This window comes from Lynx rufus, unplaced genomic scaffold, assembly GCF_022079265.1.
Source record: "Lynx rufus isolate CCGP_SWC_20201006 ecotype Redwood Valley unplaced genomic scaffold, mLynRuf1.p SCAF_24, whole genome shotgun sequence".
In the NCBI taxonomy this organism is placed as follows: domain Eukaryota; kingdom Metazoa; phylum Chordata; class Mammalia; order Carnivora; family Felidae; genus Lynx; species Lynx rufus.
The window spans coordinates 21377293-21403801 of NW_025814839.1; the positions used below are offsets into that span (position 1 = coordinate 21377293).

At 49.0% G+C, this 26509-nt stretch overlaps 1 protein-coding gene across 1 annotated transcript in view; it reads right to left on the reverse strand.

Moving 5' to 3' along the window:
- The window catches only part of GRK3 (G protein-coupled receptor kinase 3), a 128080-nt gene that overhangs the window by 9695 nt on the left and 91876 nt on the right, over window positions 1-26509 (reverse strand). The window contains exons 10-17 of the mRNA XM_047088070.1: window positions 24889-24967; window positions 23161-23291; window positions 20890-20984; window positions 16305-16412; window positions 8142-8208; window positions 7230-7330; window positions 2366-2432; window positions 1240-1335 (exon numbers count right to left, since the gene is read on the reverse strand). Coding sequence (XP_046944026.1) covers window positions 1240-1335; window positions 2366-2432; window positions 7230-7330; window positions 8142-8208; window positions 16305-16412; window positions 20890-20984; window positions 23161-23291; window positions 24889-24967 — 744 coding nt within the window. The remainder of the gene's footprint in view (window positions 1-1239; window positions 1336-2365; window positions 2433-7229; window positions 7331-8141; window positions 8209-16304; window positions 16413-20889; window positions 20985-23160; window positions 23292-24888; window positions 24968-26509) is intronic.

A 26509-nucleotide genomic window follows, 5' to 3' on the forward strand; every position in this document is an offset into this window, starting at 1 on the left:
CGTCTTATTTTTGGCACTCTTTCGCGGACGGTAGTACACGTGATGGTGACAAAACTCTATTGTGACGGCAGTAATCCTTTTAAAGGACCCTGTTGCCCCAAGCCTGGCTGTGAAGCGGTACTTAAGCCTCTGACTCGAACGTCCGTCCAGGCTGCAGACGCCGCCTGGTGGGGCACGCGTCTGGGCACTGGTTGCACCGCGGTCCCCCAGGGCGGCCACCGCACCAGACCACAGAAGTGGCCTGGGCCCTCTCGGCTTCCCCTTCGCCCAAGCTCCCCTTCCCGGGAAGCTGGTCCTGACCGCCCCTCCTTCCCGACACAGCCAGTTCCAACCGGCTGCCACTCCTTGGTCCCGGTGCCCTCGGTCTCCGTTTCCCTCCTCTCCCCAGCAATCTTCCCATCATCCTCCAGCCACTTATCTGCCACTTCTGTCCCCGTGCCCCACTGGCTCCAGTTCTGCGTGTCCCTAGCTACAGCTCCTCACAGGTGCGTGTGCTTGCAGGGCTGAGGCCTGCTACGGGGGGGTGTGGAGGGGGGAGCTGCTTGGTAGGAAAAGTGAGGGGGGAGCTTACACAACCAGGGTATAATGGGGCAGCTGAGCTGAGATGGGGAGGTCCTGGGGGAAGCTGGGGAGGTGGGGGCAGACATGAGCCGACATGTGGTGATATGCTCTGACTTAGCACCCTGAAAAGGATGATTTTCTCCCATGACTCACCATCTGTAATTATGCCTTGTCTACTGAGAGGCATAATGATATGAACAAAAGTTTGAAAAATGCAGAGGATTATGTAAAAAAAAAAAAAACCACCACAGTGATTATTCCACTTTTGATTGACAAATGCAAAACGGCTCAGGCTGTTTGCTCTTTTCAGCCTGACGCGGGGAGATCTGAATACTTAAAAGGATTAAGATGGCTGGCTCTCCAGCGCCAGGCAAAGTGTCTTTGCTATCACACAGTTGTTTTTCTCTGCTTCAGGTACGTGCGAGTTCTAGTTCAATTGCAAGTATCTCCAAATCTGTAAGAGACTGACCATCGTGCAGCTTATCGAACAAAACGATTAGCCAGGGGAGAGCTTTCATAGTTTCTAATTTAGCTCCTTGAAGGCTACATCCTTCAAATGTGTGGACGTTCACTGGTAACAACCCAGAGCCAGCCGATACGAAGACAGCCACCCGTCTGACTGCCGACGAAAATCTCCCCACCCTTCAAAGCACCTGCAGGCGAACGTCACAAGTGTACCTTGATGCCTTTGGTGTCGTCTTCATCAAATGAGCCAATGTCAAAGGCGTCGGCAGCGTTGACTTCTCCCCGGGGAGGAATCAAGGGTGGAGGGTACTAGAAGATCCAAACAGGAAGGTTTCAGTTATCAGATCACCTGACGGCCTGTTCGACCCACGTTATCGTTCTATAGTGAGAACGTGGTGCAGGATACCAATAGGCTGAATTCTGTGGACACTCCAGCCGAGCTCATTCCCGTCACAACACATATGTCACAGAGGAGCTTTGCGTGGAACAGCCCTAAGAGAAGACCCCAGGTTTTAGAGAAACTGAAGGGGGGGGTGGGGGCGGGGGGAGATTCATGTCCAAGGTCTTAAAGCATCGCTGAATACAATGAATCTCAAGACTGCACATGCCGCCAGCTGAACTTTGGGAAAACATGATCTCTTAGACAACGTGGCACCACATTCCGCTCACTGGGGGCCAGGAGCAGGGCTCCACACCCACAGACGTCCGGAGGCCAATGCCAGCTACGCCAGAGCTCACTCCTTCACTCACATCAGGCGGGCCTAACAGAGCGTCAGCCCTCTACGGTTGGACTGTTTGAGATCATGCAAAAACGAATCCGAAGCTGATAAACATTTAAAAAAAAAAACACCTTAATTTGGGGGTGGTTTCCCGAACCAATGGGAATATAAAAATATCTCCAAATTTAGGGGAGGGAGTTATGCTGACATCCAGTCACACTGATCCTTAAAAGTTGAGTGGTGCTGGGCTAGAAAGCAGGCGTAAATTTGTGACCAACTTTTCTCGTCGTCCCTCGATAGGTGCTATGTGAAGACACAGTCACGGATCGAGACAGGAAGTCAAAAAGACGAGCGAAAGCTGAAAGCGTCTCAGTTATTTGGACATTTGAATTCATCAGATAACAACTGCAGTTCAGCATCTGTGAATTTATACTGCAGATATTTTCACAACGTTGAAACTAGGGAAACCAGGGGAGAAGCAGGCCCCGAGGGAGTCGGCTGGATGGCAGCGAGAATGACCCGGCGGCCGTGGGAGGCTGGGGCAGGACCCTGGGGGATGGACCCAGGAAGTGGGGAGCATGGGGGTGGCAGTGCCCAGCGTGGGGTCCCAGACAGAGTACCTTCTGTAAGTAGACATGCTGCCAGTCGATGCCTTTGAAAAAGCCGTGTTCCTTTACTTCCTGTGCCCTGTGGAAGAAACACATCAGTGGTGAGCGTGCCTTTGCAAACCTAAGGAATATTTTGCAAAAAGCTGTCTCCTAGTGCGAGAACACGGGGGAATGACTATTTCAGTTCTTTAAGTAAGCAAGGAAAATAGGCTTCTTTCAAAGCAACACAGGAAACACGGGATGTTTAGAAATACTGGATGCGGAGGCCAGGCAGCTTATCCCGTATGGTAATTGACTGAGGATGTGCATTTCAGTTTAAGAGAACCTAGGAGTTGTCACGGATGTACAAATACATGGGATTCTGTCATCATGAGAACCGATTCAAGTAAGAATTAACATTAGAGATCTTCACACTGAGGAGGTTTACAGCAAATGTCTATGAGGCATCTTAGATCAAATGGCAGGCATATGAGGCACCAGATACTAATTTAGAAGCAAACTAGAAATCTAGGAACATAGTGCACGCCAAACCTCCTCATAAACTGAAGAAACAGGCTTGCCCAGAGATCACCGTTAAAGCTCAGTCTATGCAGAAGAAAAGGGGCGGTATCCCATGAGGAAAGCCTATGTGGGGGAAACATACACACGGCCCCTGTGCCCCACTGGGGGCTCTCGCCCCAGCTCTGCCCGGGTGCCCCTCAGCCCTGTTCCTTGGCAGAGTCCCCAGGGCTGGCTCTCGGTCCCCTTCCTCTGCTCTCACTCCTTGAGTGACCTCACCCTGCTGGGGCCTTCAAGCGCCCCGAACCTGCAGACAGCTCTCCAATCTGTGTCCTCAGCTCTGACCTTGTCCTGCACACCGGGACGCCCACCCACCCGGTGCCTACTTGGCTACTTGGCATGACCACTCGGTGGGGCGAAAGGTCGGTAGAACCGACTTCCTCTCACAACTTGTTGTCTCAGGCCAATGAGCCGGATCACCCCCGACGCCCCACCTCCCCCCCGCTCCATGGCCCAGCCCTCGCCAAGTCCTGGGCGAGGTACTTCTTACTGCCCCCGATCCTCAAGACAATCGATTCCCAGTGGGGGCGGTGGGGTCTTTGATCATGGAGGGGATGCTAAATGCCCCGACTGCCACCATCCGGCCCCTGCCCTGCTCCCTGAATGGCTCTAACTGTCCCCTGCCCCAGCCGGCACTCAGGCCATGCAGCCTGCAACCCCAACTCTACCCCAAATCACCCCAAATCACCTTTTCATTCAAACAATCTCCCCACGCCCCTGCCCGAGACTCTCCAGAGGCTTTCTTGTTGTACTCACAGCAAAAGTTCAGGGATGTGGTGTGCAGGACCTGCCTGAGCCCCCCGCCTCTCTGACTGGCTCTTGACCTCCCTCTCCTGGCTCCCCAGCCTCCTTGCTTTTGTGCATCAGGGAAGCTTGATTCCATGGGACTCTCAGTGGCGGACATGATGAATGATAACGGAGCTCCATGACCAGCCTTATTGTGCACAATAAGGCAATTCGTCCAAAGTTCCGGTGGGGATCCTTCCTCCCCGCCCTCCTCCCAAGGCTGAGGTCTCAGCGACAGCACTGCCTTATTGATCTCACTCATGCTCTTCTCGCAGTCTGGGATCATCCTATTTATTCGATCGTTTCCACAGTGCCCTTCACCCCCACCCAATATAAGCCCCAGGAAGGCTGGGCTGTGTCTACCTTGTGCACGGCCTGAGCCCCAGCGCTTAGGACAGTGGCTGGCACTCAGGGGAGCGTTCAGGAAGTGTTCACTGAATGAATGACATCCAAGTCAAAGGGCGTCCCTTTGCATTTTGCTTTGTTCCTTCCCAATAACCGCTAAAATGATGGAAGAGGAACACGGAGACATACATGCACCACAAAGAGCATCGGGGAACCGCCAGCAGACAGGACAGGCGTGGACATAGGAGCCGGGACTGTTGGCAAGAAATGGCAAAGCTATCGCCTGGGAGGCAGAGGTACTGAGCTCCAGGCTCAACACAGTGTGTATGGAGCGGGGTGTGGAGGGGGTGGGGAAGGGGGGATGGTGAGCCACAGGCTGGAGACACAGGCTGAACTCTGTATATGGAACACTTAGCACACGCATGCATGCACACACACACACACACACACACACACACACACACACACACCATACTTTCTTTCTCCGTATCTAATCCCAAAACACCTACAGCTAGGTGTTTATTCTATTACAGTGGGGGAAATCTCTGAAAGGTTCTATTTGAAAGAAATTAAGCCTGCTAAAGATTTTAAGAGCAATCAGAAGAGGGATTGGAAATTTAAGCCATCAGAAAATAGAACAGAATCAAAGCAAAGATACAGGTAACACACAGGGTCAGCGGCATTGATGACCCTTCTAGAAACTCCCACAGCCACCTAGAAGGAATTCTGCGAGCTAACCAAGGAAATGGAAGAGCGCAAATGTCAAATAAATAAAATAACAGTATTCCCCAAGCAGAAGAACACCAGCCTGCACGGTCCACGGGAGTCTCAGTGCTGGACGTGATGAGTGATAATGGAGTTCCATGACCAGCTTTATTGTACACAATAAAGCAGTATCTCCAAAGATCTGGGGGGAAATTAGTATCGATCTAGAATTCTACAGCCGGCCAAAATACCAGTCAAGTTGGAGGACAGCAGGAAGGCATTCTGGATGTGTAGGAACACAGAGAGTTTACCTCTTGCACCCCCTCTCTGAAGGAGTTCCTTGAGAACACTCTCTAGCTAATCGGGGGGAGGGTTGGGATGGGGGCCCCCCAGAAGGCATGGGATCAAGTAAACAGCAGATTCAAACCAGGAGGGCAACAAGAGAGAAGGTCAGAACAGAGGGTGCCGAGTTGCAGAAACCGAGCAGTCGGCTGTCACTGAAGCTAGTGGCTTTGAGTCCTTCCCGAAAAAAATTCAGTCGGAAATGAAAGCCCACACATACACAGGGAGATCTCATATAGAGTGCAAACGAAAGTGAGGGCCACTCCAGGCTAGGCTTGGGCAAACTGGATCAGCCTGACCGGGTGAAAATAAAAGTGAACGGAGACAGGGGCGCCTGGGTGGCGCAGTCGGTTAAGCGTCCGACTTCAGCCAGGTCACGATCTCGCGGTCCGGGAGTTCGAGCCCCGCGTCGGGCTCTGGGCTGATGGCTCAGAGCCTGGAGCCTGTTTCCGATTCTGTGTCTCCCTCTCTCTCTGCCCCTCCCCCGTTCATGCTCTGTCTCTCTCTGTCCCCAAAAAAATAAATAAAACGTTGAAAAAAAAAATTAAAAAAAAAAAAAAGTGAACGGAGACAGAAAGCAGTCAGTGGGACAGAAGACTGGGATGCAAGACCCTCATTTTCTAAAGTAGGGACTCAAGACCCTGTTTGTAGTTGGTGGAACAAGGCACAAGTGGGTAAGCATAGCATTTAAAACCGCATGGGTTGGGGCGCCTGGGTGGCGCAGTCGGTTGAGCGTCCGACTTCGGCCAGGTCACGATCTCGCGGTCCGTGAGTTCGAGCCCCGCGTCGGGCTCTGGGCTGACGGCTCAGAGCCTGGAGCCCGTTTCAGATTCTGTGTCTCCCTCTCTCTCTGCCCCTCCCCCGTTCATGCTCTGTCTCTCTCTGTCCCAAAAATAAATAAACGTTAAAAAAAAATTAAGAAAAAACCCGCATGGGTTAAACAAACATAGAGTTTCAATTCTTCTGAGGGGTGGTGGACAGGGAAGGCTATAGAGATAGTACTGACAGAGCTAAATCTTCATCTGTATCAGCAGGCATAATCTCTCAAATTAATAAAGACGGAAGTGTGCAGGGGCGCCTGGGTGGCTCAGCTGGTCAAGCTGATCTGACTGTAGATCTCGGCTCAGGTCACGATCTTCCGGTTTTCGGGCTCTGCGCTGAGAGCGTGGAGCCTGCTCCGGATGCTCTCTCTCTCCCTCTCTCTGTCCTTTCCCCACTCATGCGCGCACTCTCTCAGAATAAATACACTTGAAAAAAAAAAGTACGCACATGAGCACGTTACACAGCTACCTACACGATATATGTGTAATATACAGTATAAAATGTATACACACATACAAGCTACTCTAAAATACACGTATGCATATGTATGGGACATACACTCATACCACGCGTGGTTAAAAGTGGTTTCTTTTTTGTTCCAAACTTTTTTTAAGTTGAAGTACAGCCGACTCACGGTGTTACATTAGTTTAGGTGCACACGGAATGACACAAGTCTACTCGCTATGCTGTAGCTACCACCTGTCACCAGACTGTCACTATTACCGTCCCATCGACTGTATTCTGTGCTGTGCCTTCCACCCCCGTGACTTACTCATGTACCTCTCACTACCCTTGTTGCTCATTCTAGAAGCTGCTTCCTATGAAATGGGAAGAAGAGCCAGCCCGGGGGTGAGGAGAGACTGGATTGTTGGAAGTCGGCATTTCCTTCTCTGTCAGCTTTCCAGGTATTACTGTCCTTTTCACCCAGTGGAGGGACAGCAGCTGGAAAGCGAGTTCAAGACAGCAGCCGGCCAGCTACGCGTGAGCAAAAACGGGCGGCGGCCAGATCGGGGTCCTGAGCTGCCGTCGTTGCAAACGTAATTACGAAAACGTCACCAGATGAACCGCGAGACATCAGGATTCATTTCCACCACCTACATGATCTATTTTTAAAGTTCAAAAGTTAGTGACTCCTTCAATTCGTTAATTATAAAACACTAAAGACAGCATGTGTATTTCTCCTGTGGTTTTCCCCCCCCCCGCTTAGATCGAAATGGGACACTTTTAGGGGCTAGGAATGATCTGTGACATACTGAAAATCGCCGTTAGGTATTCTGTGTGATGATACTGACACTGAAGAGTGAAAAAAAGGGCCTACCCGCCTCCACGGCAGCCAAGCCGCTTACTAGCGTCTCTCTGGAGCAGGCCTTCTAGGAGGGCCCGAAGTTCAGGGGAGAAGGCCTCCGGGAGCTCGACGTTCTGGGGGAGAGAAAAGAACACGATTTGGAAGACGCTCTCCTGGAACCAGGGCCCCGACACCCAACCAGACCTAAAGGTCATTTCTTGGATGAAGAGTGTTAAAAGCTGAAGAGTCATCACGAATTAACATTTACTCCAAAGAAATGGGAAACTTACTAATCACTTTCTTCCCCCCCCCCCCAAGTAATCTCTATGCCCAACATGGGGCTTGAACTCACGATTCCAAGATCACGAGTCGCAGGCTCCACCGACTGGGCCAGCCAGGCGCCCCCCGATTACTAATCATTTTCAATGACAATCAACAGGCCGGGGGACCAGGTCAGGAGACAAGAAGGTCTCCTCGCTCTTCTACACTCAGCAATTTTTCCTTTTCTTTGATCTCTTCACTTTACTTCTTGATTTCCTGTATCTTTCTCTTACTGATGGGGGGCAAACCTTGATTTCTGCCTTGGCATCTATTTCCACTAAATCTCCAATCAGGAATTCCTCTATGAATTGTGTCTCTGCTCATTTGTTTTAAGAAGGCAAGTTTCTACACCGGTTCCAACGAACTGAAACGTGAACACTGTCATGTGACTAAGGATGAAGTCTTTAGGGGCTCTTGGGTGGCTCAGTCAGTTAGGCGTCTGACTCTGGATTTCATGATCTCATGGTTTTTGACTTTGAGCCCCTCATCATGCTCCACAATGCCAGCGTGGAGCCTGCTTGGGATTCTCTCTCCCCCTGCCCGCCCCTCCCCTGCTCACACGCGTACTCTCTCTCAAAATAAACAGACACTAAAAAAAAAAAATGGAGTTTTCAGTCTCCTTACCACGGTGAGAGTCATCCGGTCTATCTCGTGTTTATCTTTGGTTTTGTGTTGTCTAAAAGGGCTGTGCCTGTGGAAATGAACAACACTCTGTGATGATGTGGTACCGGGATTCTCAGCACACACACGTCCCCGGCTCCCACCTGCAGAGAGGACTGCGTTCTGTCACCGTTCATCCGAAACTACAGAAACACCAAAGCCATACACATTTACCGTTTCCAGAGAAACACTGGTGTTGGGGTGCGTTAGGTTCTGAAAGGGGGGGGGCTGATCAGCAAACATATTCCCCGAGATATTTTAAAATATCGTTAGAGGGGCGCCTGGGTGGCTCAGTCGGTTAAATGTCTGACTTCGGCTCAGGTCATGATCTCACAGTTCATGAGTTCGAGCCCCGCATCGGGCTGTGTGCTGACAGCTCGGAGCCTGGAGCCTGCTTCAGATCCTGTGTCTCCTTCTCTCTCTGCCCCTCCCCTGCTGACAATCTGTCTCTTTCTCTCAAAAATGAATAAACTTAAAAAAAATTAAAAAAAAAAAACACAAAGCAAAAAAACCCCACAGAGAACTGTAGTGGAAACAAAACACACCAAGGGGAACAGCCCCGTAACTTTAAGCAATACCTTCCTTTGATGATAACAGACAGAAACTAACCCAGTGCCCCCAGGCCATCCATGGCTCTGAGAGCTGCTCACTCATGTTTTACTTTGGGAGAGCCCCAAATCTAGGAGTCGGCAGACCTGGATTCAAGGTCGTGACTGGGGTGTTTACTGGCTGTGAGCCAGTCATGGAAACCATCAGCAACGGTTTCTTCATCTGCAAATGGGCCTAAGGTCGCATCTCCGAAACAGCGAAGGGGACAACAAAGCAATGGAGATGCCAGTAGTAGGCGGCAGTATGCAGGAGGGGGCTGATCCAGCAGTCATTCGTGAACTTCATGAAGATGAATCTTACTTTATCCAACAAATGCCTGCTGGATAAACTGTGTAAAAACAAATCATTCTTCCTCTTTACCCTGTTGTGAAAACCCCAGAGAAGCTGGCTTTTAAAGGAAATCTTATCAAAAGAGACCAGTAAACATGCAAATTACAAAATCCTGGCCTTCTTTATTTATTTGAAAATTAAAGAAGATACACACACACACAAATGAGTTTTCTTATATAGCAAGACAGGCCCATAAAATTACGAATCCTACAGATTTCTAAGGCATATATAACATAATCAGAGGCAAGATACTCTATAAAATATCTGGAAGTATCTTCAGGGGGCTAGAATACTGAGCACATAAATGAATGTGATTTAGGAAAGGAACTAATCCTTGTATTTGTCCACTCACTACTTATTACTACCGCTCTGACCATCCTGCTGAATTAGAGAAGTCTGCACTAAATCATCTCTTGGAAAAGATTATTACATTTCAGAGCCTTTATTATTTTAAGGATTTTAATGTTCATTTTGTACAAGAGAGGGCACTCTAATGCTTTGTTTTCCTCCTTATCATGCAACAGAATAGAAAGTAATTTCCATCTCTTGAAAGTAATAAAATATAAAACAAGGTGAGTTAGGGTTAAGCAAACATACGCTAATCTTTAAACTAGATTTTGGCTGGAAATGTCCTTTTCAACCTCTTCATGTCCAAAAATAAAAATGCAAAATTACTGCATTGAAAAAGCAAATAATGGGGGCACCTGGGTGGCTCAGCCGGTTAAGTGTCTGACTTTGGCTCAGGTCATGATCTCACGGTTTGTGGGTTCCAGCCCCGTGTCAGGCTCTGTGCTGACAGCTCGGAGCCTGGAGCCTGCTTCGGATTCTGTGTCTCCCTCTCTCTGTGCCCCTCCCCTGTTCATGCTCATGCTTGCTCTCTCTCTCTCTCTCAAAAGTAAACATTAAAAAAAAGTAAATAGGGGGGCGCCTGGGTGGCGCAGTCGGTTAAGCGTCCGACTTCAGCCAGGTCACGATCTCGCGGTGCGTGAGTTCGAGCCCCGCGTCGGGCTCTGGGCTGATGGCTCAGAGCCTGGAGCCTGTTTCCGATTCTGTGTCTCCCTCTCTCTCTGCCCCTCCCCCGTTCATGCTCTGTCTCTCTCTGTCCCAAAAATAAATAAACGTTGAAAAAAAAATTTGGAAAAAAAAAAAAAGTAAATAGGATATAACAACAAATGTCATTTGTCAAATGGTATCTGTTATTTATAAGATAGTAACATCTAAAAAAACCCATTACTTGTATCGCTCTCCTCTGCAAAAGACACAGAGATATTAACACGTCCATGGTTCAAGAGAAAAAGAATAAACGCTTATTAAATCTTACTAAAACGTTAGCCTCTCTGCTGGACATGGCTGTTTCCACCCCACAAAGCCCCTGAACCCATGAAAAGGGACTGTGTGCGGATCTCCTGGCACTGTGGCAGCTCCTGCCGGTCTGGCTCCTGTGTGCGGTGCCGGGGGACCCCACTCCCGCTCCCGACCCCCATGCACTTGCCTGCGTCTGCCGCCGGAAGGAAAGGGCTGTGCCCTGACCCTTGCAGAGAAGGCCTGCTGTGTTCTGACAGAAATGCTCTGTGCTAAATTTAAAACGTCTTTCATGAGACCAGAGGGAGGCTGGCAGGGGGGAGCGGAGTTAAAGTCAGTGGGGCCAAACCCATTTCCAGCGCATGAACCCTGTCCCGGTCCCGTGCTAGAAACATAGCTAGTCCGTGCCCACTGCATACAAAATGGTCGGAAATGCTTTTCAGCGATTCGGTTCTGGGCTTGCGGCGCTGAGAAAGTTTGTTCTTTCAAGTTCAAAATCGCGCTGCACATCTGTTTCCAATGTAGTCTTGATTATTCTTTGTGCACAAAGCCAAAGACGCTGTGTCTATTTTGGAAAACGTTAAAGAGACCCTACGACAGTAACGATCTCCGCTCTGAGGGAGGCACGTGGTACCCACAGATCCTGTGTGCCTTGCAGCTGCTCCGCTCCCTGATGCAGCCGCTTTAAATAGGAGAGGGTATCTGGCCCGCCGGCAGCTAGCAGGGCGGCCGCTTCTCCCTGCAGGGCGTGCAACACGCTGGCTGCAGCCGGGAAGTGCCGCGGGAATGAAATTCACATGTGTGGTGGTCAGATGTGGCTTGTGAATTACAGACCGAGTGGGAGCGCTGCAAATTTCCCCCAAAAGAGTTGGGAAATCGCTCAAGATGTCGGAAATGCTGGGAAAACACACACACACACACACACACACACACACACACACACCACACTCAGTGAAACAATGAGCTCAAAAGCAGTACATTTCTAAGTACGAGTGATTCAAAACTCTTAAGCCAAAAATCAATTTTAGAATACGAAAAAGATCATACGTTACGTCAAATAGGAGTTTTGAACCTAAGCCAGTAGCTGCCAAAATATTTATAAACATTCCCTGTTTCTTCCGTACAGGAACAATCTCAGTAACCTCGGGCAGAACTCAGCTGTCCCCAGAGCACCGTCCAGGCTCTTTCCCTGCATCTGACAGCTTCGGGGACAGACCATCAGTGGCGACAAGTTTAGGATCAAAGCCACTGTCACATCAATTCTTTTCCTTAACAGACATCTGAAATCTAGTTGGAGGATCATGACAGCAATCCCACACATTTGCAACAAGGACACATGTTCAATACCAGACAAAGTCATCTGAGGGGGAAACAGTGACACCTCCCGGACACATGGCTTCTGAACGGCTCGGTCCATCACTGTGAGTCCAAGGGTGCAGAACGCGAGCTCAAGCTGGGACAGCTTGCTCCTTTCCCTCAGGCCCTGCGGTGTTCTTCTAGGGTGTCGAGGCAAAGTGGGGGGTGCAGACCAGTGTTTCAGCAGAGACAGTGGGGACACACGGGTCCATGTAAGGAAGCATTCCACCACAGAATGTTGGTGACCACCTGTTCAACCTCACTGCACGGGCATGGGAAGGAAGAGACAGGCTAAGAGCAGACTTGCTCATCCTCAGCGCCATTGACCTTTTGGGCTGGGCAACGCTTTGCTGGGGCAGCGAGGCCCGTCCTGACTACTGTGAGATGTTTAGCAGCATCCCTGGCCCCCACCTGCCAGACGTCAGAAGTAGCCCTTTCCAAAGCTGTGACAACCAAAAACGTCTCCGGGCATTGCCAAGCGCCCCTGGGGTGATGGCCGAGCGCTGGGCAGCGGCTGGCAAGGCATCGGGTCCATTCTGCAAGGACCTGAACCGTGGCTGTCCTGTGAGCACACCAGGAAGCAGGGGGGCAGGGCCTGTGGGCCGGTGCTCTCCCCCTCGTCCCCCTGCCCTGCTGCCTTGCTTCCTCAGCCCCTTGTGTCAGAAAAAAACCCAGCTAGCTGCTCAGGGCTCCCTTCTAGGCGGCCAGTGAAAACTGAATAGGTCACTTCCAGACATACTTTCAGTGTCTTCCCCACACACGACCTTGCAAAGTGGAACAGGTGACACTGTCCCCTCATCTGCAGCTGAAGGGGATGAAGCCTCCTGGGCACAGCCCCTTCCCCTGCTGACCCCAGTACGGTGTTTTGCTCCTGAAGGTCCCTCAATAAACATCAGTTTAATAGGAACCACCGACATTTTACAACCACGGATTCTGGTAATGACGTCACTCTCACCCCAGCTACCTCGAATCTGACCCCTTAGCTTCCGTATCTGAGCACCCATCCGGAAAAACAGCAACTGCCACCCCCACCCCTCAGCCTAGCAAGATAGGTCCACCACTTGCCCCCTTCCTGGTCCCGGGGCTGCAGGGCTAGCTTGAGTGCTCCTGGCTTTTCGCCTGGGTCCCAGCACCTGTCCCAGTCTCCCTCTGTCCAGTCACCTTCTTCTGACAGACACCCCAGCTGTGTCCCTCCTTTGCATAAAAGCCTTCAGGCTCCGGGGCCTCGAGAGTAAAGCCCCAACTCCCCGGCACAGTGTTCTAGGCTCTCCGATTTCCACCCAATCTCCTCAACCTTCTCCCCGAGCACACTCTCCAGCCTCTTGTCAGTGACCCGCCCCGCCCAGGTCACAGCTGGGGAAAGGCAAACTGCCCAGTGTTGTCTGCTCCCCGAAGAAAACGTGTCTACTCTGTCCCAGTCTTGGAATCGCCATCCTCTTTCAAGCTCGCTTCACAGAGCATCTCCTGCGTGGAGTTGGCCCCACTCTCCCAAGTTAGCCCTGGGACCCATTTTCGTGCCCCCGGACACTGCGGCTGGCCTTGCTCCTGGGTGTAGACATCTCTACTCTCCCGCCAGCTCCTTACGGACCCGATGTGGCTTCCTCCTTCCCTCCCTTCCTCTCCCCAGACCACCGAGCACAGCCTCTTGCATATTGCAGGTATTCGATAAATGTTTACCAAATTTACTCGAAATCACATCAATCAAACAACGTCTCCCTGCCCTTCGGTTTCAGTGCTCTGTCCTTCCCGTGAATGGCTTCCAAACAAGGAATGCAAAGGATGGCGTAGGATCATAAACCCCAGGGCGCCTGGGTGGCTCAGTCGGTTGAGCATCCAATTTCGGCTCAGGCCACATTCTCATGGTTTGTGGATTCAAACCCTGCATTGGGCTTTGTAAAGCTGGAGGTGTGGAGCCTGCTTTGGATTCTCTGTCTCCCACTCTCTCTGTGTTCCTCCCCTGCTCACACACTCTCTCTCAAAGATAAACAAATAAACATTAAAAAAAAAGATCATAAATCTTAGTGGGGAAGACTCATCTAGTCCTATCTATTATACACTGGAAGGATTCTTTCCGTGCCGGACTCAAGGGATAGTCCCCCAACAGTGACGGGGACCTCACTACCTGTGAGGTACAACACTCCTTCAAATGCTCCAGTGGGCATTCTTGTGTCCAAGTGAAATCTTTCCCCTCCTTAAATGCCTGCTCCTGGGAGCAGTGCAGCATGCATATAGCCCCTCCCTGACGATGGACCCTCCACCAGCCAGAAGCCATTAGGGCCCCCCTAAGCCTTGTACTTAGCTCTTCCTACTTTTCCATAGGAGCCATGGTTTCGAGGTCTGTCACCGTTGTCCCCTCGTCTCATCCATCCCCTCCGTGGGGAACCCCTCTGGATGTCTTCCCGCCAGCCAGGACTCCTCTGGGCAGGAAGCCACACTTCCCCATCAGGCCCGATCACAGACTTCACGAAGAATGAAACCTCCCAATTCGGTACTCCCAATCTGAATTGGGGCTAAATACAGCTGGATTCACTTTTTTTTTTTAAATTTTTTAATGTTTTTTTTTTTTTTGAGAGAGACAGAATGTGAGCGGGGGAGGGGCAAAGAGGGGGGAGACACAGAATCGGAAGCAGGCTCCAGGCTCCGAGCTGTCAGCACAGAGCCCAACGTGGGGCTCGAACTCATGCACCAGGAAATCATGACCTCAGCCGAAGTTGGACGCTTAACCAACCGCGCCACCCAGGCGCCCCCAGATTCACCTTATTAGCCCCAAATCACAGTGCTGCCATATTGTTAGTAATTAAATTTTCTGATCTTTTTAAAAGCGGTGTCACACCAGATCATCCCCAATCTACATGCATGGACGTTATTATAAACAGACCAAAGAAGTGAACAAAGCCCTGAATGCCTGGCTTTGCAGGTTTTATTTCCCCTGTGACATGTTACTGTTGATTTTTGAATCTGGACTTGGCGTATGCAATGGTTTCGCCGATGCACAGAATTTCATCATCTCACAATTTTGTGAGTGTGGATTCCGCACCTCCAACCCCATCTCCAGAGGATGTCCAGAGACCCGGGCGCATCTCCACACACTCACCATGCGTGCGGAGGCTTTCCCACTCCCCACATCTCGCGTGGGAAGTGGTTTTCTCTGGTCTGTCTTGCAGAAACTCTCTAATTAGGTCAGCGAGTCTGATGACGTGAATTAGGCCCATCCAGGCTCCACAAATACAGTAATTCAATTAAGGCCCAACAGGGCTTGACTCTCTGAGAAATAACACAATTTAAGTTCCCCAGTGAAAACCGGGAGCAGAGAACAACTCGATTACCAGGGTCCTGGGGAAGCGGCCAGGACACTTGGAACCTAATCTGGGGGGAAACATGGAGTCTGGCCGCCCTGTGGCATGTGCTAAACACCATGAGAAGATGTGGCTGTGCTCCACGAGGCTTCCCGGTGGAAATGTGAAAAGCCCAGCAAACGACCAGACCCGTTTCACAGCAGAACCATGAGAGGGGGAACCCTGACCAGGAAATTTTAACATGAAGTGCTTTCTGTATCTTTGTGAATGAGGAATAACCAAAACCATATTTGCAAAACTTCAAGAGTCCCACTCCAGTTGGCTGCAAATTCTTAAACATTAATGGAAGTGTTAACATAATCGTTGTGTTCAAAGGGAGAACATATTTTGACAGTGCTTTCATTTCATAATCCTTCCGCTCTATTTCACCATCTTTGGTGGCTGAGAACTAACACCGATTAATTAAAAACACAGAATTACGCAGTTTCATTTTTGTGTTCGAGAAAAAAAAAAGGCACAAATTAACTTCAGCATGCTTACAAATAAATGTATGCTTTTAAAATCAGTTTGCTTTAGGGGCGCCTGGGTGGCGCAGTCGGTTAAGCGTCCGACTTCAGCCAGGTCACGATCTCGCGGTCCGTGAGTTCGAGCCCCGCGTCAGGCTCTGGGCTGATGGCTCAGAGCCTGGAGCCTGTTTCCGATTCTGTGTCTCCCTCTCTCTCTGCCCCTCCCCTGTTCATGCTCTGTCTCTCTCTGTCCCAAAAATAAATAAACGTTAAAAAAAAAAAGAAAATTTTAAAATTAGTTTGCTTTGGATCTTGGGTCCTTTCTTGTGACCCTCAAAATGCATTACATGGGTGAGACAATCATGAGTAACTGATTCCTAGCGGAAGAAAAAGTATCCTACCTTCTTCAGTGATTCACATTTTAAAATAACACTTGTGCTCCCAAATCAGGGTCCTCGATGGGGCTATTTCAAAGCAGTCTTTTTTTTTTTTTTTTTCCTTAGGTTTGAATGTGTTGGCATGGAACAAAAATATGAACCTGTAAGCTTCTGCCTAAAAGCTTCCAGGCACAAAGCTCTCCCTTCTACGAGGCAGGAAGAGCCAGGGTCACCATCCAGGTTACCATGTGTGATCCAAGAGGATGTGAGGCCCAGTGATGTCTAACCAGTCTGGATTCTGATCCCAGGACACGCCATGGCAGCAGTTTGAAAAGGATGCGGTTCACTCACCCTCTGAGAAGTTTGAAAAGCATGCAGCCCAGGGAGAACCAGTCAGCACTGCTGTCATACGCCGTCCCCTTCTGCAGCACCTCGGGAGCCATGTACCCATGGGTGCCACTAGGGAGAAGAAAGTGTACACGCAGTTAGGAAGGCATGCCCACCTTAGGAAATGTCAACAGCTCGACAAGGGGTTCAGACGCCATTTGTTAAATGGCAGCGGCCATAAAGGAGGCGGAGGGGACGATGGGGATCCCGCCCAATGTGAGCCATGCAGCACCCAATGGGAAATCGACCGTTTCCGTCTTCGTTAGTGTAGGAGTGAATATAAACAAATGACAGTATGAGGTAAACGTGAGAGAACGCAAGGTCCGGTCTGGGAGGGGAAATCTGAACCATGTTGGTCTTCCTGCACTACCGCGATGGAGAGCTAGAGGGTCTCCTGCCCGGTCCAGAGCTCCAGTGAGGATGCACAAGGGGCAGAGGTGAAGTGGGGGAGGGGACGATAAGCGGGCACCTACAGGTGGTGCCACGGACCAGAAGGGATGGGGACATCCCTCCTGTGTGGTGCCACCCTCTGTGCTGAGGACCTGGGCGGACACATGGTAAGCATGGGGGCTACTTAGTCACAGAGACAGCGACAGACCCTGAGGGAGTGGGGAAGAAGAGGGGCACAAGCCGGCAGGTACAAATGACAGAGAAATCCAGAGCACCCAGGTGGCTCAGTAGGTTATGAATCCGACTTTTTTTTTTAACATTTATTCATTTTTTGAGAGAGAGAGAGAGAGAGAGAGAGAGACAATGTGAGCAGGGGAGGGACAGAGAAAGGGAGACACAGAATCTGGAGCAGGCTCCAGGCTCCGAGCTGTCAGCACAGAGCCTGATGCGGGGCTCAAATGCACGAACCAGGAGATCATGACCAGAGCCGAAGTTGGATGCTTAACTGACTAAACCACTCAGGCACCCCTAAGTGGTTGACTCTTGATCTCAGCTCAGATCAAAATCTCACAGTTTGTGAGATCAAGCCCTGCGTTGGGCTCTGCACTGACAGCATACAGCCTGTTTGGAATCTCTCTCTTTCTGTCCCACGCCCTGCCCCCCACTCTCTCTCTCTTAAAATAAACTTAAAAAAATTTTTAAAAAGCAAAAAAGATAGAGAAACCCTGTGTCAGGTTTTAAGGGCTACCGACAGGTCAGAGGACCCGGCTAAGCAAATGTAAGGATGCTTTTCAGAAGCTGAAAGATTTGGGAGGACAACCGTTTTATCTGCAATTTGCACTCTTCTGCAACTTCGAATCCCCTCCCATTGGTTGATTCTGGGCTCCTCCTTAAGGATCCGAGTGTGCACTGTTCCATCTAGGAGAGCAAGAGGGGGCTCATGGGGGCTTGCAAAGACGCAGCCCGAAAGGGCGCCTGTAAAAGCCACACCCTCCAACCTGTCCACCCCTCACTGATCTTCTTCCCAGACAAGATGGGTGATAAGACAACACTTCATCGCGCAAGGTTGCTGTGTGGATTACATATACGTGATGGGTTAAGAACAGTCCTGGCACAGAAGAACTCAATCCACGTCAGGGCCTTTAATCTCTACCCTTATTATAATCACTTTTAAGTTATGCTCACTGAGAATCTGCTCAGAAAGTGCTCCTGGATCACTCATGATCATTACTGACCCAGGATCAGCACTGTGCCCAGAGCTCTCTGTCTAACGAGTTCTATTTGGAAGGTTGCTCTCAGACAGTGAACAGGGGCACTGGTCCTTCACAGGCGGGTCCAGCACCAGCAGTAGCCCCACCATCCGGAATCCAAAGTCTGATGGCATAAGGTCACCTAGCCACGCTGTGAGGGTACTGGAGATTTCTATGAGGGGTCTCCAAACCAGTCTCTGGGAAGGGTTAATTTCAGTGTTGCCCGGACAGACCTTTGTCGTGAATTGTGAGCCTATGATTCTTGGGATCAGAACCCAATTCTGGAAAGGGAAAGTACAGCGAGGGTAAACACAATAGGTTAATGCAGATCAGCTCTCTAAGATGATGACACTGGCCACAACAGGAGCCAAATACCGGTCCACCTGCCCCCATGGCTTTCTGACTCTGCCCGCATGGCAGCTACTGATGCTTCCTGACAACATTGTCGTCCCCTGACGATCTGAACTACTACAAATACTGAAAGAACACATGAAGGTTTTGAGAACACTGTGACATGAGATGCAACTTTGTGTTCTTACAGCAAATAAGCTGGAACTCAAATCGGGCACTGGTAATCTGTTCAATTACAGAAGTTTTTGACTTTTCGGGGCCACTGCACAGTTAACTTTCCATTTACAATAATTCTTGATCCCATCATTAAATGGACTAAACCTAAGCCCAAACTGGGGACCTCAACCACAACACTTCTTGTAGGTGGACCAGCTAGATGGAGTCCAGGGACCACATCTACAGTTTTGAAAAGACTCGAGAAACCAAGTCCAGGGTGAAATTCTGGCCCTAAATTACTCATCGAGCCTCCGGGAGGTCGCCCGAGTATAAGCTCTGGAGACCGAACTGGACTGTAATTCTAGCCCCACAATGTGCCAGAGCTGTGACCTTGATTTCTCTGGACTTCAGGGACCGTACCATAAAGTAGATAATTCTACCTATAACGTCTGGTGCTTCTATGAAGATCGTAGCGTATTCACAGCAGCTGAGCACGCCTGGGACAGCGGATGTTCAACCAATGACACGGCGAGCACTGTGGCTCCTGGCACACCACCACCCATTCAAGGGCCACCTCCCGCACAGCCGGCTCCAACGGGTCCCCACAGCACTGCCTGCCCCTAGCACCCGGCCAATGTCACATAAAAACTTGCCGTATTAGTCGGTTGACTTGACCTTCACAACAATCAGACGAAATAAACTTTGTTGTTATGTCCTTTTTAGAGAGGGAAGAAGGGAAGCACAGCTTAGAAGAGGATTCGAACCCAGATCTGCTGACTCAGAAGCCTGTTCCTATCCTAGTCATGCCCCCTCTACTTAAAAAAAAAAGGATCTGGTTGCGCCTTTATCTTTTTTTTATAGTGGCCTCACTATGATCATGTAAGTGTAGAAACCAACCTTCCCACGCCTACCCCTTTTTGTAGCTGCTGCTGGAATCTTGAGAACAGCCCGCCTCCTGGGGCTGACAGGTGAATTACAGTAAGAAGCGGGTGCAGCTCTGTAAGGAAATAAATAACGCCATCCCATCGCTGCAAGTTAATTCCTTTGCAAGATTAACTTTTCTGAGCTCTCGGATTCGTATTCAGTGGCGGCCACACTAAATTGAAGAAATTAGCATACCAAATGGCTGCAGCATTAAAAATTCAAACAACCCTCTTAAAAATGTCTGATGAACTTGCCGAGAGAAGCTTATACGGCCACAGGTTCTGGCCTCGTAACTGTAAAGTGCCGGCAAAATGCGAACGCTGTTATCACAGCACCCGGCTTCTGAGGGAAGGGGGAAACGTGTTTACAGAATCGGTGCTATCCTCCGTTCACATCTGATCGGGGCCTCACAAGGCGCTTCTGATTTACCGCAGGCCCTCCTCCAACACTGCCATGCAGGGCCACCTCTAGACCCACAAAAAGAAGGGTCTGGGCTTTACTTCCTGTACGGATGCGTGACAGGAGACCCCGGGGAGTTTCATCAGGCCCATTCACCACAGAGATGAATGTTAGCTCAAGGTGGACAATGAAAATGTAATTTTCCAAGATTTCAGTGCTGAGAGTGATCCATTTACAAAGAGAAAGGATAAAAGCAACACGCATCTGCTCTTCCACAGACCGCACACATGTCTACACTTTCCACTCAGATAAACTGATAGCCGAAGAAACAGAAATGACGTGTCATTCTGCTTCTGCGGAGCCCTGGTGTGGTAGCTTTACGCCCCTGTGTTCGAGCTTCCGGGGGACGGGGGGGGGGGCATGCGGAGGGGTTGGGTGCTGGCTGGGGGCTGCGGGGCACAGGGTTCCCTCCACATGGTCTGCTGGAGGACTGATGTAATAAATGCTCCAGTCTACCATGACCTGCGAGCAGATGATTTGTGTTTTTAATTAAAAAAAAAAAAAGAAAAAAGATTCCTAATTTCCTAATTTCCCTTCGGGGGGAAAAAAAAGAGCCATTTTGCAAATGAAGGAGAAAAGTAGCTGGAGAGAGACACTCGACCTGTGGGCCTCCCTTGGAGCGTTCCACACAGATGCCTCTGCACTTTCCCAGGCACACAGACTTCCCTTATCCATAGGACAGACAACTTACAGGCATTTGCTACTGCCTCTACTTTACGGAGAAGACTGCGGTCAAGCAGGTAAACTGACTGACGAGGGTCACCCTGCCATCGTGGGCTCGGGTGTGCTGCAGAGATACCCCGGCCCCTGACATCGCTCTCTGGGTCCATCCACGCTCCCCGCTTATCTTGTCTCCCATCGCCAGGGATTTGGGACCTGCCCCCCTCCCAGCATTATCACATATTAAGAATCACCTCTAGCAAGAAAAAGCAGGGGGAGCAAGTGACCAGATGGGGGCCTCAGCGAATCAACACGTCGTGGAGAGAAACAGGAGTGAAGAGAGTTGATGTGGTACTCACACACTCGCATGTGGCTTCTTTTTGGAAAAGTCACAGGCAAGACCGAGATCGGATATCCTGACGTGTCCGTGTTCATCCAAGAGGATATTTGCAGGCTAAAGAGAAAGACAAAGATGATCTTCAAGAGTCCCCAGACTGTCACCGGGCTTTGAGAATTTCTGAAACTATACGCACTTGGTAACTTACCGTTTCATCTAAACACAAGTTCCATACGATCACATCCAAATGGGGTATAACACGGAAAGTAACCCTTTTCACGTTTAAGTCCAGCAGGAAAGTGGCAACGACAGACACAAAGGAGCCTACTCATGAGATAAGGAGACACAGGGCAGGGAGCTTTGGGCGGGGGGGGTGGGGGGGGCGGTGGTTATGACCACAGTTCATCAGATAGAAAGTAGTTCCTTTCCCTCGTGGGGACTGTGGCCCGGCCAGAGCAGCGCGCCTCTCCACAAAGGGAGTGAGCCCACCAGCTTCTTGGCTTCTGTGACCCACAAAGGGCTCTGGGAATGAGGCCACGAGGCACGGAACAGAAAGGAACCTCACGAGAATGTACAAACGCTGACCTAAGAAACCAGAACACTCCACAGTGCCACACCGATCTCGAACGGCACGCCTTTGAGTGCGTAATCAGAACACAGGACCCTACCGAATGACCCACTGTGGTTCTCAGCACAACTCCGATGACATATATCCACTGACATTGGATTTAGCCGGCATGAGCAAGGAAAACAAAGCTCCTCTCCCTAATACACGCTGAATTACAGTCATCTTAATATTTTTCTGCTGGAGATCAACTATTGTTTTGCTTGAAATAAAAATAATGGCATGCTATTATAAAACTAAAGCATGAATAATCATGAGTGACTAGAATTCAGTTTGAATAGAAATTAAATAATACCACTGCCTACTAAATAGCTTCGAAAACAAAAACAAGATACAGCATAGAGATGATTAGAGACCGGTTATAGATTTAAATTAAAATGTATTACCATAGGGCTTCAACGGCCTTCAGCATGTATTGTATTCTCCTGCAAAACTCACGGAGCAGGGGAACAAACTGTCAGGTGCCAACCACTACCTAATTATTTCTAATTCAATGAAAATATATTTTTGTCTCCTTCATGCTCAGACGAAAACTAAGGGAGTAATTCTGTAACCTTGCAGAAAGCCTTAACTTGTACAAAGCATTTTGTGAAGAAAAAAAAAAGCCAAGAGGCTCAAAAAGAAAATACCATCTTTTAGATTCTTAGAAGGTAACTTTAAAAAGCTAAGGCGGCCGATCAAAACATAGCTGCTTAGAGAAAAGGAGCATAAGCTGTACATTTCAGTCGGCCCTGGGTCTGTTCCAGAAGGAATCTGAAAGAGGAGGCAAACACGTCCTCCCGGGCTGCTTTCTCTGTTTGGGAGACTGTCTCTCCTCTCGTTTTTCTTCGCGTCATCATGTGCCCATTTATGTATCTGCCTGATCATTTCTATCATTTGTCAAGGTCTCTTTTGTCTCTATCCCGGTCTTCTCACCACAAGTGTTCCTACGGACATACTGAGCAAAACCCCAGCTCCCTCATAAACGCAGAACCCAGGACGGAGCATCGTGGTTCAGAAGGGGGAGACTCGGAATGCACTCACTGCCTTTTCTTCCCAGTCCAGGGAGAGTGAGAGTGGAGAAGCCCAGGCACCAACAGTCTAGGGCTCTGCAGTTCAAGGATCTACAAATCTGTTGGTGATTTTGAACACAGTCTTAAAACAATGTGAAACTCTCAGAGTGGCCTGCGGGGGGGAAAGTTCTGCAGGCTGATTGGCCCTGCCTCGGAGGAGTTGTGGCTCGGCCGTTCTACGCCTCAGTTTACTGGTGTGTGAACCCCAGAAGATGCATGTTCTTTGCTTGTTCAGTTTTGAACATCACGAGTTCTAACATAGAGCCATGGCCGAATCGGCTGCTTAGTGAACATTAAGTGCGTTACAATTAATTGTAAAATCAGCAACACCGAGTAACTCCTGGCTTGCTTTTCATTCATTAACCAATGAAAAACTTTTGAGTTAGTATGTGTGTTGCACCAGGCAGGGTAGGACACACGGGGTGGACAGTGACAACTAGGAAGGAAGGGAGTTCCTGGAACAGGGTTTAGGGTCTGGACAGATGGATACCACACAGAGGTGACTTCCCCGGGGCTCAGATGAGGAAAACGGCAGGTCCTATGAAAGAGAAGGGACCGTCTGGACACCCGTGACCGCCATACCTACCGCACAGGTCCCGAAACCAGACTGCCTTACCTTCAAATCTCTGTAAACAACAAACCGATTGTGCATGTGCTCCAGCCCCAGGATGATTTCGGTGGCATAAAACCGCATCTCCTTCTCAGAAAATACCCCATGCTGGGAAAGGTGATAGTGCAAATCGCCCCCTGGAATCAGAGAAGGACAGGTCAAGGCAAAGCATGTTAATTTGCAAGAAACAAAAAACGTCATCCTAAATCGTTAGGACTCAGTACAAAAAGGCAAACTTGGCTCCTGCTTCGTATATATCTGTCTTTGACTTGCCTAGTCTGACAAAACACTTTCCAGAGTACAGAGGAAGCTTATACATTGTTAACACTTAAATGCAGGGGTGGGTGGCCACGGCAATAGACAACGAAGCCATCATTCGCAGACTGGGAATCCAGCTCCCACATGTACCCTCGAAGCTAACCTGCTTGGATCACTAACTTCCTGTCTAATGAACAGGTCATGACATGGTTGACCCAGTAGCCGGCTTGGCAACTGGCTCTGGGGACAATAAATGAATGAGCAAACAAACAAAACGATCATACCGAGAGACAGATGATAAAGTGGATGCAACCATAAAATTATAACTGGTGAAATCCAGGTAGGTGGGGATTTGGGTGTTTCCCGTACAATTTCTTCAGTTTTGCCCTGTGTTTGTAGTTTTCCATAATAAAACGTTTGGAAAAAAATCAATTACCGTATGGGCTCAAGTTACACAGTGAGAGAATGCCACCAACAGGATAAGGGAATGTTCTCATAAGCTGTCAAGGAATAGCTTCTACTGATCTAGAAAAGTTCACGTGTGCCCACTGTATGGCCCCTGCTTTTGTAAGCACCTTCCCTTCCACACACACGTGTTCCTGTAGAACCACTGGCAGGTCAAGATGTAAGATGTGCAGGATCCCAGAGGCCCCGTGCCCTTCCCTGTCAATGCCTCAGCCCCTGGCCCCTCGGTTAGGCCAAGGGGACTTCAATCTGACCTTCCACCATCCGTTCATCTTAACCGTTCTGAGAGTGCTAACCGTGGAATCACGCAGGATATGTGCTATGGCGTCTGGCTTCTTGGCCCACTATTAACGTCTGTGAAATTCCTCCACGCTGTTGAATAGGTCTGGCTTTGGGTCAAACCCTCCAAATGTAACCGAACTTCAAATGAACTTCCAAAAAAGGAAGCTGTGCATTTGTTGTCCCGGATGCCTTTTACGTCAGCTCTTGTTACGGAAAACGCTTTGAGTACATGCCGTGTCACTCTCTAGCATTAGAAAGCTACTTTTTTAGCTAGAACTTTGTCGGCACTCATAGCTTACAAGACCAATGGACGGCTGGTCCGTCCAGCCAGAAGCCGGGCTGGCCCACAGCCAGTCCTTCAAAGTCGGCTTCCTAATATATCTTTGGCCTACGTTCTTATGAGGCATTTCATTCCTAAAAGTTGAGGGTTAGGAAACAAGCTAATTAAAGATCTAGGCCAGCTGCGTTCCAGAAGATGAAGTTTACGTCGTTTGTGAAAATCTCTTCTGGAAAGTGCAAACTTCCTGGTGAGAAACTGGGAGGGCGCAGAGGGGAATTTAAAACGAATTTCAATGGAAACTTGAAGAGCAGAAGGTTTCCTTAAATTTCGGGGGGAAACCCAATTATCCCAGAGACCCAAACTGCCGGCGTGTGCAGATCAGGGTGTGCTGAGGTCTCACATCACGGCCAAGTCTCTCCCTGCACTCAGACTTCCTGCGTGTTGCTCACCGTTCATCAGATCCAAGATGAAGCATAGTTTATCTGGAGTATGGAAGGCATAGGTCATACAGACAATGAAAGGGCAGTCCTAGGGAGGAAAAAAAAAAGCCACAGTTTGTCAGAAAAACAAAAGCTGTCCCAGGTAGCACATCTTCTACCAGAGACCATCCACAGGTCTCGTCCATGCCGCTGCCCTGTGCGTTGAGCAGAGACCCCTCCTTAGGAACCTTAACTGTCCCACCAAAACGGATCTGGTTACGTGACAAAATGCATACGGACAGAGTGGAGATGAATTCAAAGGTCTTGTCTCTCGCCAACTCAACCATGACCCTTCTATCTGCAGCTTCTTCAAAGGACCCAGACTCTACAGAAAGATATCACTGCCCTGCCAGGCTCTCTGTTGCTCTACATTTTGGTTCTGGCTAGTCAAATATCCATTTCTCTCTCTGATTCTGAGGTTGGAAGAACCATACCCAGTGGGAGGAAATTTCTATACTACCGTCTTGAGACGCTGAGCATAAAAAGGGAACGTAGCTAGCTTTCAAAGTAGAAAAATACATCAGAGTCAGGGACTGAATAATTCAATTGTAAAGATGTCAGTTTTCCCCCAAAGTAATCTAGAAATTCTATGCAAGTTAAAAAAAAAAAATTTAATGTTTTATTTATTCTCGAGAGAGAGAGAGAGTGCAAGCGGGAGTGGGGGAGGGATGAAGAGAGAGGCGGGAACAGAAGATCTGAAGCGGGCTCTGCGCTGACAGCAGCGAGCCCGATGTGGGCCTCGAATTCACAAAGTTTGATCATGACCTGAGCCAATATCGGATGCTCAACCAACTGAGCCACCCAGTCGCCCGGCTACAATTTTAATTAAAGTGAAAATCGAGCTGATTCCAAAATGTATATGGAGATGTGCACAGCCAGGAAAAATTCACTCTAGAAGAAAAAGTCAGAAAAGTCATAGTGCTAGATATTAAGACTTATTGTGTGTGTGTGTGTGTGTATATATATGTATATATATATATATGAATTATTTTATATATATTATACATATATATTTTTATATTTATATTTATGTTTTATATATTATATATAAATATATATTTATATGTTATATATATATTTTTATATATTTATATATTTACATATATTTATTTATGTATATTATATATAAATATACATAATATATACAAATATATATGTTTTTAATGTTTAATTTTGAGAGAGAAAGAGAGAGAGAGAGAGAGAGAGAGTGTGAGCAAGGGTGGGGCAGAGAGCGAGGGGGACACAGAATCCGAAGCAGGTTCCAGGCTCTGAGCTGTCAGCGCAGAGCTGGATGCGGGGCTCGAACCCTTGAACTGTGAGATCGTGGCCTCAGCCAGAGTCTGAAACTTAACTGACTGAGCCACTCACGTGCCCCAAAAGTTATTATAAAGCAACAGGAAATCAGACAGTGTGGTAGTAGCCCAAGAACAGACAGACCAACAGAACAGAAGAGAGAATCCTGACATAGACTCACACACAAATGGTCAACTGATTTGTGATAAAGTGACACAACAGGGTGGGGGGAAAGGGTGGCCCTTCCATGATACGCTGGAACAAATGGATATTTGTACAACAGAATGTGAACGCCCAC